Below are 14,402 nucleotides of genomic sequence, written 5' to 3'. Positions count from 1 at the left end.
ACTTATGTGACAGCAGCTCCTTCCTGCTGCTGCCAGCAGGCGGCGACACAAATCTGTGCCAGGGCCGGCTTTTCAGACACCATTTTTCCCATAGGCGAAAACAGTTTCTCATTTTTGTCTTAAAGAACAGGCGACTAATCATGCCAAGTGTTATACTAAACGAAGCAGACAACAAAATGCGACCATTTTGCAAAATCTGAGCAAGAACAGTACAGCGGTGAGTGTAACACCTTTTTCTTTAAACACATGCAGCCAAACATTCAGGGCCCTGTATTTGATGCACTTGTTTCTGTGTTTTCCCTTACAATAATGCCTATGATGGGAATGCACAAACTTGTATAAGTACTCAATAAACAAAATAAACCAGAGCGGGCTAGTTGATCCTAATTCTTGTCGAATCAATTAAAACAGCATAAGTAAGCAAAATAATTGACACAACAAAAGAAGTGCTGTGTTCATCTTCTTTCACAATTGTTTGTTGCGTGCTGATTCTGCTTTCAGTTCACTCAGCTATGTGGTGGCTCCGGCATGCTACATTGAAATGGTCAACTGTCGTGTTAAGTCGGTCACTCACAGCTCCAGTCTCATCCCGGTGGCTTGATATCCGTCCACTCAGCATGCTAAAAAGAAAGTATGAAGTCAAGAACTGTGATAAAATGTCTAAAGTTAGAATCAAAGCACCACACAGCAAGTCAAGCTTTACTCAATTTCATTTTAACTGCAAGTGAACTCGATGTCGAATACCATTGCACTATCTTGACCACTCAGATAGCTAGAAAAAAAAAAAAAAAAAATGCCATCGGGACCACCACCATCAGCCCATGCTAACACCAAATCACTACTACATATGCATAAGATTTTAATGATTGTATAACTCTTCAAATATAACCCAGACATTTTCATTGTCAGGTCTGTGAGTGACAATCTACCACTGATAACATAACAGACTATTTTAGTCAAAAACAGTACCATCAGATTTGTGCTGAATAACAACCTCATTTAGCCAACGGTCTGTATGAACTACACAAAGCGAACTGTTATTTACTTGAATACCGAACACACACCCTTGCCATGATGAACTTGCGAGCACTGCACAAACTTAGAGCGAGATAAAAAGGCATGAAACATAGCCAAACAACTTTTATTGTAGCATACTCATTATATAATGACTAGTCTATGTATGATGTTAGCAATTTTCGTTCCATTTTTTATTGTATTTTGTGCTACTGATAGTTCTTTATTTCCTTTCCAACACAAAACTATGACCAAGTTATATGACGTATGTATTGTCATTACTTAATTTCCAGGGTAACTTATTTTTTTACCTTTTGCATTTCCACGAACTGGTTTTTTGCTGTTCCTTACTTGTTGGCTCACATAACCATTTCACAGAGGCTGTTTTAAAATTCAGTCCTCAGGCGATGGGACCTATTTTCGCATGATCTACTTTAGTGTCTCTATAAGTACATCAAAATCAATGATAAAATTTTGCTTCTCTGCATCATAAATGTGCTAGCACTAATAATGTTAAGCAAGACATTTTGATGAGAAAAAAGTCCACTACCCTCACAGCTGGGACTGTGCAACTGCTAAAATTCCTGAGAGGTGCATGTGCCATACAAGTCAAAGCAGAAAAAGGTTTCTGGATTCAATTAAACTCCCTGGGATTCTTCAATGTGTGCCTAGATGCAACCAAACAAGCATCTTTCAAGGTCTTCTTAGCTCGCTTCACAGAAGTTTAGCATGTCTGGGATCTGAGTATCATTAACACAGAAAAAAAGGACGGTTGGTTAAGTGTGTCATAGGAACATGATAACGGTATGATATGATATGCTTTTGTGCCAAGAACACGCAGCAATAGTCAGTAACTGAGGGTATAATCATAATATTTAAAGATATTTGAATGCAATTAGCCGTAAACAGGGTATGATGCGAGTGCCTTTGTCGCCGTCGCCCTCTGCCATGTCGTTGCCAAGTGCCACCTACCGTAAGGGGCCCCTCACCAGGTCTGGAGATGTTGAGTTGACAAGCGCAGAGTATACAATGCATGCCAACGATTGTGTTTGCAAAGAATTACATCACTATGCGCCGCGGAAAGGTCTGAAATTTCAATCCGAACGCCGTTTTCCCTTCTCCTCGCGGCTGCTGCGCTCCAAGCCGGACGGTGACGTACTAGTGTCCCTGCGCCTACGTACTCGGGTCCGCAGTGTGACGCCGCTCGTGGTGACACGCGACTTCGAGAATTATTCAAGGCACCATCTGTTATTTTTGTGGTCTGTTGTTTGAATTGATGAATTGCCGTTTAGAGAAACAATAAAACACACAAACAGAATGTCTGCGTGTTTTTGTTTTACTTCGCACTGAAGCAAGAGAGATGTACTTCTGCTTCGTCTGCTTGTTCACACGGTAGTGCAGTCACATGCGCAGGTAAAGAAATTATGCCATTTCCTACCTTGTTCGAGCGTGTGATGATGCTCTGCTATCCACTTGTTCTGCCTCAGTATTCATGTAGCACTGAAGTATACTGCTAGTCATGTGTCCTTGTGCACAGCGCGCAAAATTGTGCACTGTGTGAAACACAATAATCACAACAGCTCGTGCGCAGTGCCGAAAAAAAAAAATAACCTAGGAGAAAAAGAAAATGAAGGCGGGGCCTGCGACGTATGTGTCACGCGATCCTTGAGGTTCGGTCCGGTATGGGAAAACACAGGGAAGGAATTTCGCTTGCGGAGGCTAGACGGGGCAAGTGGAGAGAGCGTCTCGCTATGCAGTGGAGCTCGCCTCCTGAAATCATGGGTATGCGGTGCTGAAATATTTTTGTCTCAGCTATTATTGAGCCGATTTGAAAATTTTTTGCGGCAGAACGTTCCCAAAGGACATGTAACAACGTTCAGCATATAACGAAAATTTGCTACGGGGGCCAGGTGAGGGGCCCTTTAACTCACCCCCACCCTCAGAGGACACGAAGTGCACGAGTTCGAGATGGAGAAGAGCTGGGCTGCGGCAGTGCATTCGCCAAAGTTTGGGAATGCGCTAGCACGCAGTCATCCTTGAGCGCTCGCAGACGCAAAAGCGGCGAGCTGGCCCTGATGCTACCCTAGTGCGAGATGGTAGCTCACAGTGTGCAAGGGGTTTGTAATGGCAGCACGCGGCCGCTATCGCAAGACAGCAGTCGAGGGTGAAAAGAGGAAACGCAAGCGTGCTGAAGTTGCATGCACTTGACAGGCACATGAGAGCGCTGACACACGTGAAGCTCGTCTCGCAAAAGCATGCGAGGCACGTCTCACCCAAATGTGTGAATCATATTGTGGCTGAGTTATCAACATTTATGAACTGATCAATTCCAACCACGACGTATGTTAACCTTGTCTTTCTTAGCATCGACACTTGTTTGACGCTTTCTTTTTTTCCTCTGCCAACTAGAATGTGGCCACAGTAGGTGGAAATTAAACAGGAGGCCTCGCATGAAGCAGCAGAACCTCACAACCACTGAGTCCTTACACCAGCACCTTTGTGACAGAGTTAAATTTTTTTTTTTTGCCACATAGTAGTTGCAAGGTCACAGCCTGAACAACTCCATTTTTAATGAAGTTGCAAAGTGACAATGACGATGACTTCCTTAAAATATCATCCTTATGTTTTACTTGTTCACCCCTTAGGCATCTTTTTATTGTATTTTAAACTATAGTTTTAAATTACATTTTGCAGTAGAGAGCTAACAGTTCAAATGTGAAGAAGGAGCAATACCCCCGATTCTCAACAAGGCACTCGAGATCTGAAAATTGTTGTCTGCCTAGAAACACAAAATGCAGCTTTGATGTCTACTAACATAACACTAATAAGCCACTAAATACTAATCACATAATCAGGCTTTATACAGGCCTCAGAGATGTAAATCCAAGGATATTCAAGGACTTTCACGGCCCTGTCAAAGCTATTTAAAGGGTGCACAGTGGTATTGCCCCTCCCCCCCTCCCATATAGCAATTTTTTACTCTAACATTTTCAAAACACTACAGTTAAACTTACGAGATAACAAAGTGGGTAAAATTGGCACTTCATCATATTGAAATTGAACTTTTTATGCAAATGAGTACAGTCGCCAACATATTTTTCTTGCATGGAAGGGGCTGCAAAAGCTTTTTCATCATCGTGCAACTGAAAAAATAATCGAATTTCATAATGAAAAAGGCGTTTTCTTTAATTTGCGAGTCCACGACATAAGATACGCTTTCATGCCATGTCGATGATGTCTTTACGTCGACAGTATGTAACGAAGCCAGAGAAGCTTTCCCGTCCACTCCGCTGCAGCGGCTGATTGTGTTGCCTGCAGTGGGATGACTTTGCACCCGCCATAGATTAACTTCTAGGGTGAGGCGTGGCCACGTGAAAAAGAAAAAGCGAGCTGCCATACCTGCTTTTGTGCCGCACAACCAATGCGGCAGAATTTTGCCACATCACCAGCCTCGCACGCCTTTCTCTCGTCTCCCTTCCACTCTTTTGAAACACGAGCCCAGCAGTGTCAACAGAGAAGGGGTGAAAGGGAGATGGGAGAAAGCGCGAGAGGTTGCGACTGCGACGAAGTCGTGCTGTGCGGGGTGAAGAAATTCAAGGGTTTTCAAGGAGCAAAAAGAATTCCAGGGCTTTCAAGGGTCTTGAAAACATACTTTTCAATTTCAAGGGTTTTCAAGGACCTGTGCTTACACTGCATAATAATAATACAGATACTAATGAGCTCTTCAGTATTAGCGACCAATGGAGGCACAATATCCCCTTAGGGACAAACCACGGCACTGCACTCAGCCAACATACCCAGAGGAATCTTACCATGGCAATGGAGTGACAACTTGCATCACCATAAATAATGCTAACACTGTTAAAAGGCAAAGTTGTCATTAACATGACTAAAAACTAGCTAAATTTAACGACTGTCTTGCAAAGTTAGCAACCCCACTTAATATCACTGACTGCTGGCCACACAATCATGATACAACAGAGAGCAATGCACCCCTGCCTGTAGATGATACTTGGCTTCATATGCAGCTAGCAGCAGTGTTGGAGCTCTGCAAGCAGTGTGGTCACAGAAGTCTTTCTCTGCACATTTCACAGCGCAGTTGTTTTCGATGTTGTCATGCTTCCTACAAAATAACGACTTCACATATTGCAACTACAACTTGTTGACATAAGGTTATGCCAAATCACATATTTGTGCTTCGAGTGCACGAAGTAGTGTGCTGGGCTCGCTGAATGCAGAAACATTACACCACTCGTTTGGAGGCAAAAAAGATTCAGATCTCTGACGTCTTCCATGAAACACTAAATATTTCAGATTTTTTGCATAAAACTAAAAATATTTCACCTAATGTTCCTAAGGTTGTTCTTTTGTATGTGACGGGACGGTATGGATGGCAACAGTGAGCGAAGCCTTCCTAGCGTTGCCCATTATGCACATAGCTTCCCATTGAAATCACCTGAGGGCGCTGTGGTGCTGCGATCATTCAGCCACCATGGGAACGAGGGTTAGCAGAACATGGATGCGTCTGACCCTCGTGCTTCACACGTTCTGAACGAGAAAAAGAGGAACTGAGGGGCTTTATCTTTGTTTGTGAGAATCATATGAAGACAAGAGACAACGAACACCAAGGAAAAAGCATAGGGAAATTAATTTGTAGTTTTAATGAAATCGTAGAAATTATAAGATTAAGGGAAATAAAAGTGGGCCAAAAGATAACTTACTGCCATTGGGGGCCAAACCCACAACCTTCGCATTACACATGCAGTGAGCTACCAATTGTGCTATAGAGGTAGCTGTTTCCCCATCCACATTTTTCAGCATTTATGTATGTGATCAAGCAGCGTGTAGAGAGATGAACTCACCTTGTGAAAAAGGAGTCGGGCACCCATGTCAGCGTCTGCCTGGATGTGGCAAACCTAGAGATGAAAGAAAAACTTTGAGGAATGACCGAACAGTAGGAGCAGAGTTTTGTTTATTAGCGAAGTTGTTCCTAATTATGATCCAAGCAAGCTCCAAAGTGTGGCAGCCATTGTCAGAGCAAATTTTAGTCAACAGAAGAGAGATGACGTGAAGTGATTTGATCGGTGGAGCAATACAGTCCTTAAATTGTTTGCCATTACACATGCAGTTTTACAAGAAAGCAACATCACAAGTTACCAGGTTGCACACATTTCAGGACCCCTTGATACACCATATGCACAATTGTGCATGACAAGGTAGCCCATGAAGAGCAGCAGCAGTGATAGCATAATCATATCGAAAATGTGTCAAACACATCTCCTCGAAACACTTCTCATTGAAACTGTCCTGCGACTTTTGAATAATACTTATGTGTAAGCTGTTTCAGTAAAATGAGTAGGAGCAGGCTTTCGGTGTCAGTATGTCGTCCTGTAGAGGGTTTACTACTTCTATTGTTTTTCACAATGTTTCACATTTGGCAGATTTTTCAACTACATACACAGGTGCTTTTCGAGTATGCTAGACATGAAATAGTTGATGTTATCATATCGACGGTCATGCAGAGTTCCCACTTGAAGTCCACATTCTTTAAGCTTGACAAATCTTGCTGGACAGTTGAAAATTCTTTCAGGGAGGATTGACGTATGTTCCAGAGGTGCTGCCAACGGGTAGCAAGCTTATGGTAGCACCGCCTTGGCAGCATCCTCATAAACAAGGATAACGTTGCATTTTTTTCCTTAGGCAAGTAAATGTATGAGGTGTCACATTGAACGACAAAGACCCTAAAATGCGATCTCTCCGTGAAATTTGAGCAAGAACAAAAGCACAAAACCTTTCTTTCCAAGATTTCAAGTGGGATATGAACATCCCTGTAGATTAACGAAATAATTAACAAGATAAACATTTTCTTCTTGTTTCAACGTTTTTTGTACAGAACCTTTTTCTGCCTTTGGTGCAACCTCAGTGCTGCTGCTCCCTGTCACAACAGACTTTCAGGCCCCACATTGCTCTCTATTTATTCCCATTACCAGTTGCTCAAGTTTTAAAGTGTTCACTTCTCTGATTGCCCTACAAGGGTTCTTTCTTCCCATGAACTGCATGTGAGCAAAATGGCCTCGCAGGGGACGTGGTGGATGCAGGAAGTGCACCTCCATTCTTATCACAGCTGAAAGATTTGTAATCTTTTTCCGCCACTGTATCTGTTCTTTTTGTTATGAAGTTTGTTACGTTATGTCCTTCAATTTATGTCATATAAATTGCGATTTTATTTGTTTACTGAATTTCGCAATTCCCAGTGTGTGTTTGGAGCATTTTTATAGTGTGCTGTATTCCTTATTCGGAGATATATTGTCTCACTGCCCACTCCTGCTTACAGCTCTGTTCTGAAGCCAGCACAAAGCTTGGAAATAAAACAAAATAAACAATTTCATTTTATTTAGCAAATTTCTTTTGTGTGCTTGATGCACATGTGTGTAGCCAACTGCCTCCTTGCTTGTGCACGATGTGATGGCCGATACAACTGGCGCCCTAATTCGCTTCGATGAAATGTGCCTCCAGTAGTTCTCACGCTGCAAAACTCTTGCTTATGTTGAAAATTTTCCTCACTTGAAGCCCATCCACTCATGATATTGTATGCAAGTGAGCAGGTACACAAGTAATGTCCTTTACATGTACGCCAAAATGGCACGAGGTATAAAATGCCTGCATGGCCAAATTAAACTTCAGTTAGTTGTTGTGCCTACGCTGTCTTTTATTGTCAGCTGTCCTGCTTTGTCGTACAAGAAAAACTGAAGTAAATGAGTTGCACCAACTGCACTTGAAAGCTTGTATTTCTTGTATGCGTTGATGCCACCCTGGAGCTATGTGTCTTAATAATTTGCACGGTGATCTTACAGAAGCAGTTATATTCTTAGCAACATTGAGAAATTGCGATGAAGATAATTAAATATTGCATTTTTAATGGATTCTAGATGTGCGAGTCGCTTGGTTACTTAACTGGTACAATATCATTTACGTTTGCTGAAAAAACAAAAGGTGCGCACCGAAAAAAAAAAAAAGGATTTAATGACCTTTCGGCTCCAACTTTACCAGTGGCGTATGTAAAAGAGCAGGTGACAAGGAAGGACGCCAGAATCAATGCAAGCGAAATGCAGGGAACGTTTGCAGCGAAACGTTTGAACGCATTTAAAGTGGTCGTTTGAATTAACCCGAGAAGGCAACTCGATCGTCGGAGCATTCACGCAATCATTTTCACGCAACTAAGAACAACAAAGTCGGTTGCGAAAATTGCAAGACCCGACTTCAGCGCAACGAGTCCCCCTACCGTACTGTCAAACGCTGCAAGACGTCGGAGGCATCGAAGAAAGCCTAGGGACATGCGCCATCTCCATGCTCACCTGATTCCCCCGACGTTCAGGTTAATGATGTCGCCGGACAATTGGTGGCTCATGGCGTGGCAGACAGGAATGGGGCGCCTATTCGCGCGAGGGGTCAACGGATCCGAACCGCTGTCCGCCCGCACATATCACGGAGAAGGGCTCGAGGCGCCTAGCACTGCGCAGTCGGCCCAGCACATACTACTGCAGGCCATTAACGATGGCGCGTCGTCGCGTGGTAGTGAGAGGGTTTATCCACAGCAATTACGACCGAAACAACGATATCACCGCGTAGCAAGCACAGCGCGGGGAACGATAAAACCTGTGCGCGTTTAACGCTGGCTGACAACCGAAACAGATGATACAGAAAGCGGGGAAGGGAGTGGAAGAGGAAACGAGTCCCCGAACGGAGACGAAAGAACGCGAGGGTAGCGGAACGCGCCGTTGGCGGCGTCAATGATCCCGTATGCACGCTGTAAGCACGCAAACAGAAAAAAAAAATGCGCGAAGTATTAAATCTAGTGTAAAAAGGTGTTGCAATTTACATTAATATATGTTTAATTAATTAAAGGTGTTTTTTTAAGCTACGTTGACATTTTATTGTAGTGTCTAAGATCAGACACTAGAGGAGGCTGTGAAAAGAGCACACGGGCATCTTTGCTACCCTTCCGTGCGTGTACAAAAATTCGCGCTGACTCTCGCGGAGCGCGAGGTTTAGAGGATGTCAGCAGGTTGCTCGCTGGTGGTTCTCGGAGCTGCGGCGATCTGACTCGTGTGTTTTTAGCTGGTTCTTTATTCTGTGGTTTTTCTTCCAACGGTGTTTGTTGTGCGTTGATGTGGTCTGCCGGGCCAGGCATGAGCCAGGCTTGAAACCCGCGTCGTCGGCAGGTGTTCGGGAGTCCGCGGGAGAGCCAGCAACTGCGCGCTGCTCGCCATGTCACGTCGCTTCAAGGCAACCGGGTGGCAGTGCTGAAGCAGAGAGGTAAACGGCGTCAGATGATCATCCCGTGCTGTGTGCCGAGGGAACTCGCTCTTTAAATCGCGTGCTGGTGGCCCCGTGGCCCCCATTCGTCGCGATCACTTTGTGATTACGTCGAGCTCTCGTTCTGTTTCGCGATGACTGGAACGGCGGTCATCCCGCTGGTCGAGAATCGGTGACCACTGCGTGTTTTCAGCGCTCAAAGGGGTGTCAGATGCTTCGGTGCTACTCTCCATGTGGCGTCTAAACTAGCTAAAATGAAAGGAAAAATGGCGCTGCTTCGTTGTTTCTGCGGCAGTGCCTTTTACAACACCTAGGGATTATACTTGGCACCGTTGCGAGTGGCGAGTTCTGCGTAATCAGCGTTTCCGCGATACCGCATCGTCAGCTAGTACGAATATTCACTGCTGGACTACCGAAACTATGCGGCATTTCCCGCTGGTGGATTGCCGCTTTCTGCCACCGCGGACGCAGTTCTCTGCTTGGACTGACATGCGTATTTTGCTGCTATTCCCATGCTTGTGGCGATACGGGCTGCACCACAATTGCACGTTTTTTGCGCACCCGAAAAGACTGGCTCCCCAAGGTGACGATCGCGGACCTCTTTATCGCTGGTCCAAATCGTAGACACAGCGTCACTGACCTCGTTCAGTGATGAAAGTCGGAAAGCCGTAGAAAAGAACGAAGCGCATACCGTTAACCCAGATCTGCGCTCCGCGTGATCTTTGCACGACAGTTTCGTTCGCAGTAACAAGTGCGCCGTTTTCTCGCTGCCAGCGGACCAGGCGCAGTTGTTTGCAGTTAGCGTCACAGTACTGGAAGAGCAGGTGAACACGAAAGGACGCTTTTAAGATTACCCGTTCTTCGTGTTTGTCTGATCACGTGACTGTTCAGCGTACGTGCAGTGATACAAGCTTCCGCCAGCCGCAGTTTACGGGTGGCCTTTGCGTGCTGCTCAGAGAATCATGCACAGAGGGTCGTGTACAACATTATTAAACAAGGGAACTGCACAACGCTAAAATAGTCAAGCTGCGCTTGCATTGTCTGCTTTTATCCACTTCACATTGTAACTCTGTATGTTTGCTCTGCACTGCATATCTGGCTTTGGAACAGTGCACATTGTGGCACCCCCCATGCCGATGTGGTGAAACAAGACTTTCAGAACCTTGCCACATTCCTTAGTGGTTGATAATCATAACAGTGCAAGAAACCGAGTCAAATCAGTTAGATACCTATGTGAGGACCAAGTGCTGAAACATTACTGCTTCGAAAGGAATCTTTATACAGTATGCCTCGTCTTATGCACTCTATACCTGCAGTACAAAAAAATTGATAAATGGATCATCAGGTTGGTTACATTCATAACAGTGCCTCTTAACCAACGAAGACAAAGGAAGACAAAGCCTATCACTCGTTTTAGTATAAAATGCCCTGTTATCCATAATGCAGTTGAACTGCAGTGTTGGCACAGCACTCCTTCAAATTACAGCTGACTTGCTCAGCCTTAGCTGTGTATTGCAAGTGTGTAACCATTCATAGATTGTACTGATATTTGCTGAGACGCTTGTTAACACATCTTCCTGTCTGGCCCATGTGTCCACAGGTCAAACGTACACTGCACCATACGTGCAAAAGCACACATTCAGTTGCATGCCTGTTTGAGCACTCTTTACGTGGTGCCGCAAGCTAGTTCCTCACTGCTGCACAAATGCTGCTTGACTTATTTCGTTATGAAAGCACTGTCAGTCTTGTTTCTCAGCACAACCTTCTTAGTCAAGAAGCCATGTGGGGTGTTCTGAGACATTGGGCTAATTGGTTCTTCTTTATCTTATAAGGCACTGAGTACAACCACGGTAGGAGAAACTAGATGAGGACAACAGACTGCAAACAACACACTATTTGTTGTCACTGAAATGTTGCCTTTATTGTCATGTTCATGCCTTCTTTCAGGCTTCTCTTTCGTTGTCATTATTTTTTGTTTTGTTTTTTTAGACTTTCTAACCAAGTATCTGCACAAGCTCTCTTGACTACAGCCCATATATGGGCAATGTCTCAGTGACAATAAACTGTTGACATTCTGTCATCCCTGTCTGCCCTATCGGGGTTATTCGTTATACTTAATGCTTTACCGCATGAACCATCTGGACAGTCATTGTCCTGATTGTGGTGTCTCTTGTGGTAGTGCTTGCCATCATTTTCAGTTTTGATGCCCTTAAAGGTGTTATTGGAGCTGATGCAAACACTTGTCTCTGGATAGCCAGCTTCACCACAACTTAACCATGTGCTCACGACTTACCTTATTTGTGCATACGTAATATGAGGAACTTAGAAAAGAAAATGTATCCTTCAGGTGTGAATTATAATAAACTGCCTGTCTATGAATGGGTCAGATTTACACAACTTCCTTCCTAGGTACTCAACATTCCACTGCAAGAAAAATAAAGGTGGTTCTGATGAGTCACCATAATTATAAAGAATAATTCTCTGTTTATTGTTTTCTTAATAATGCTGCATTTTTTCATTTAAAAATATTAATCATAGGCTTGAAGCATATGAACAGTCTTATTGATGGCATGCATTACAAGCGAAAAATTATTCTTTCCACATTGCACATTGCTGCCCAAACGCACCATGTCGAACGTCTCGTCATATACGGTAGTTTACTTATTTATCTGTTGATACTGCAATCCCAGGAAGGGACTTTCGCAGGGTGGATGTACAGATACAAGCACGGATCAAATATTTACAAAGAAGCCAGGAAAAAAAAAAGAAATAGGCCGCAAATGATTAATAAACAAACAAAATGGATCAGCATTGGAGATGAAAAAGTTCAATGATGGCAGTACAACATAGGAGTAGACATAGCAGTACAGTAAGGTTATTATTAGTAATTATTCATGAACGCATAAAATATTGAGTTGAAAACATTAATAAGGGGCATAAAGTTGGTAACAATAAGAAATTGATAGCTATATGGGCAGCAGGGAATAAATACAACAGAAAATAGACGATAATGGATGCTGAGGCTTCCGGTGAATGATGTCAGAGATTGCTGTAGTACTTGATCGTTAGTAATCCGATTCTATGCCGTTACTGTTCTTGGAAAAAATGAATATTTAAAGCAGTTATTACGCTGACGAAAAGATGCGATTGTGAGATTTTATGACGTTTTCTTGTTGTGTAACCTGAAGAGAAGGATATTAGTCCGTCAATATTAATCTTAATATGACCTGTGAATAATTGGTATAAGAAGTTAAGTCAAGAAATGCGATTTCTTTCGGATACAGATGTCAAACCAGCCCTATTTAACAGATCAGTTACTGATGTGCGTCCATAGTTATTGTAAACAAAACGAACTGCTTTCTTTTGTACTTTTTAAATTTTATTAATGTTTGTTTAAGTAAATGGATCCCAAATTATCGCCGCATAATCTAATATTGGAACTACAATCAATTTGTAAGCTAGGAGCTGGACTCTGGGTACGGAGAGCTTTAGTGCTCGCCTATCAAAAAATTTACGGTTAGCATTGCTTATCACCTGATCAGTGTGTTTAGTCCAGTCAAGGTCGTTACTAATTCATAATCCTAGATATTTGTATTGTGCAACTTCGGAGAGGATATTGTCAGCAAAATAATGTTGGAATACGAGGGGATTTTTCTTGCAAGTCATTCTCATCTAAACAGTTTTTTAATATTTATCCGCATCTGCCAGGCATCACACCATTCAGTAATCTTTTGGAAGGCCTCATACAGTGTTGTTTGATCTGATATAGTTTCAATTTTTGAGTAGCGCACGAAATCATCCGTGTACAATTTAATATGAACTGGAATGTCTTTTGAGATGTCGTTTATATAAATGATCAATAGAAGGGGCCCAAGCACTGAACCCTGAGGGATGCCAGAGTCGACAGAAAGAGACTGAGATGAATGGTCATGAAAAGTGACATATTGTTGATGGTTACTCAAGTATGTTGAAATCCAATTAGTAATCTTGTCATTTTTTTATTGTGCTATTAATTTTAGAAATCAGCTTCTTGTGAGAAACTTTATCAAATGCATTTGTGAAAACCATAACAATGGCATCTGTTTGGTTTCCGTTATTAATAGAGTTAGAAAAGTCATGTACAGTTTGAACTAATTGAGTGCAAGTAGAATATCCTTTCCGGAATCCGTGCTGAAGATTTGTAATAAAACCATGTTTTTCAAGAAAATCAGAGATGTGGGTATGTATTATGTGCTCCATAATTTTGCAAGTTGTCGATGTTAGTGAGATTGGCCTATAATTATTGATGCACTGTTTCGTACCGTTTTTATGAACTGGTTGAATTCTGGCCGCCCTGCAGTCATTCGGAACCTGTCCTTCGTTTAGAGATCTTGAAAATAATATAAACAAGTACTTGGCTACCCATTCTGCATACCTAGTTGGGAATACATTTGGTACGTTATTGGGTCCGGGGGATTTCTTGGTATCAAGATTCAAAAGCATTTTAATAATACCTTGCTCGCTGATGACAAGATCAGGCATCAGAGGTAAACATGTTTCGAAAGCGGGCAGTCTGGCATTATCATTAGTGAAAACAGATTTGAAGTATTTGTTAAAAGCAGATATTTCTTTTTCGTCATGTGTTAGAGTGCCGTTGACTTCAAATGCATGAGAATCTGAATACTGGAGAGATTGTGTGCCAGAATTTCTCTGGTGAAGTTGAAATGAAGTTAGGCAACAAGTTGCCAAAATAATTTTTTTTATCGAGTGCTATCTGAATTAAGAAGGGAAATTTTTTCTTGCAGACACCTAGGATGGGTAACTGCTTGCTTTTTCTTTTTAAATCGTTTTAATTTTCTGCACATTTCTGTTGAAGTATGAGAAATCCAGGGATTCTCACGTTTTACCTTTTTAATGATGCTTGGCACAATATGGTCAATGCACATCAATACGAGATCCTTGAAGGAAATCCAGAAATCGTCTACATTTGCTGCTGACGTTGAAAAACTATCAAAACGAAAAGATAAGACATTGATTATCGATGTGTCATCTGCGCGTGAAAAGTTACGAAAACAAGTATTTTCGATTTCTGT

At 42.6% G+C, this 14,402-nt stretch overlaps 2 protein-coding genes across 8 annotated transcripts in view; one reads left to right on the top strand and one right to left on the bottom strand.

Moving 5' to 3' along the window:
- LOC126535512 (BTB/POZ domain-containing protein KCTD3) overlaps positions 1–8,769 on the bottom strand; it is a 139,067-nt gene extending 130,298 nt beyond the window's left edge. For 2 of the 5 annotated variants that reach the window (XM_050182324.3, XM_050182325.3), the window contains exons 1-3: positions 8,370–8,769; positions 5,877–5,930; positions 575–620 (exon numbers count right to left, since the gene is read on the bottom strand). In XM_050182324.3, the coding sequence (XP_050038281.2) occupies positions 575–620; positions 5,877–5,930; positions 8,370–8,422 (153 nt within the window). In that variant the 5' untranslated portion in view covers positions 8,423–8,769. Of the gene's footprint in view, positions 1–574; positions 621–4,413; positions 4,473–5,876; positions 5,935–8,369 lie in introns of those variants that run through there. The other 3 variants (XM_055073161.2, XM_055073162.2, XM_072289177.1) reach the window with 3 other exon arrangements.
- A 275-nt stretch (positions 8,770–9,044) lies between these two features.
- LOC126535524 (G patch domain-containing protein 2-like) overlaps positions 9,045–14,402 on the top strand; it is a 109,371-nt gene continuing 104,013 nt past the window's right edge. The window contains exon 1 of one of the 3 annotated variants that reach the window (XM_050182336.3): positions 9,045–9,330. The gene's annotated coding sequence lies outside the window, so the exon portion shown is untranslated. The remainder of the gene's footprint in view (positions 9,331–14,402) is intronic. The other 2 variants (XM_050182337.3, XM_050182335.3) reach the window with 2 other exon arrangements.

This window comes from Dermacentor andersoni, chromosome 7 (assembly GCF_023375885.2).
Source record: "Dermacentor andersoni chromosome 7, qqDerAnde1_hic_scaffold, whole genome shotgun sequence".
NCBI classification, from domain to species: Eukaryota; Metazoa; Arthropoda; class Arachnida; order Ixodida; family Ixodidae; genus Dermacentor; species Dermacentor andersoni.
Note: the sequence above shows the minus strand (reverse complement) of the source record. Positions and strands in the feature narration are given on the sequence as shown.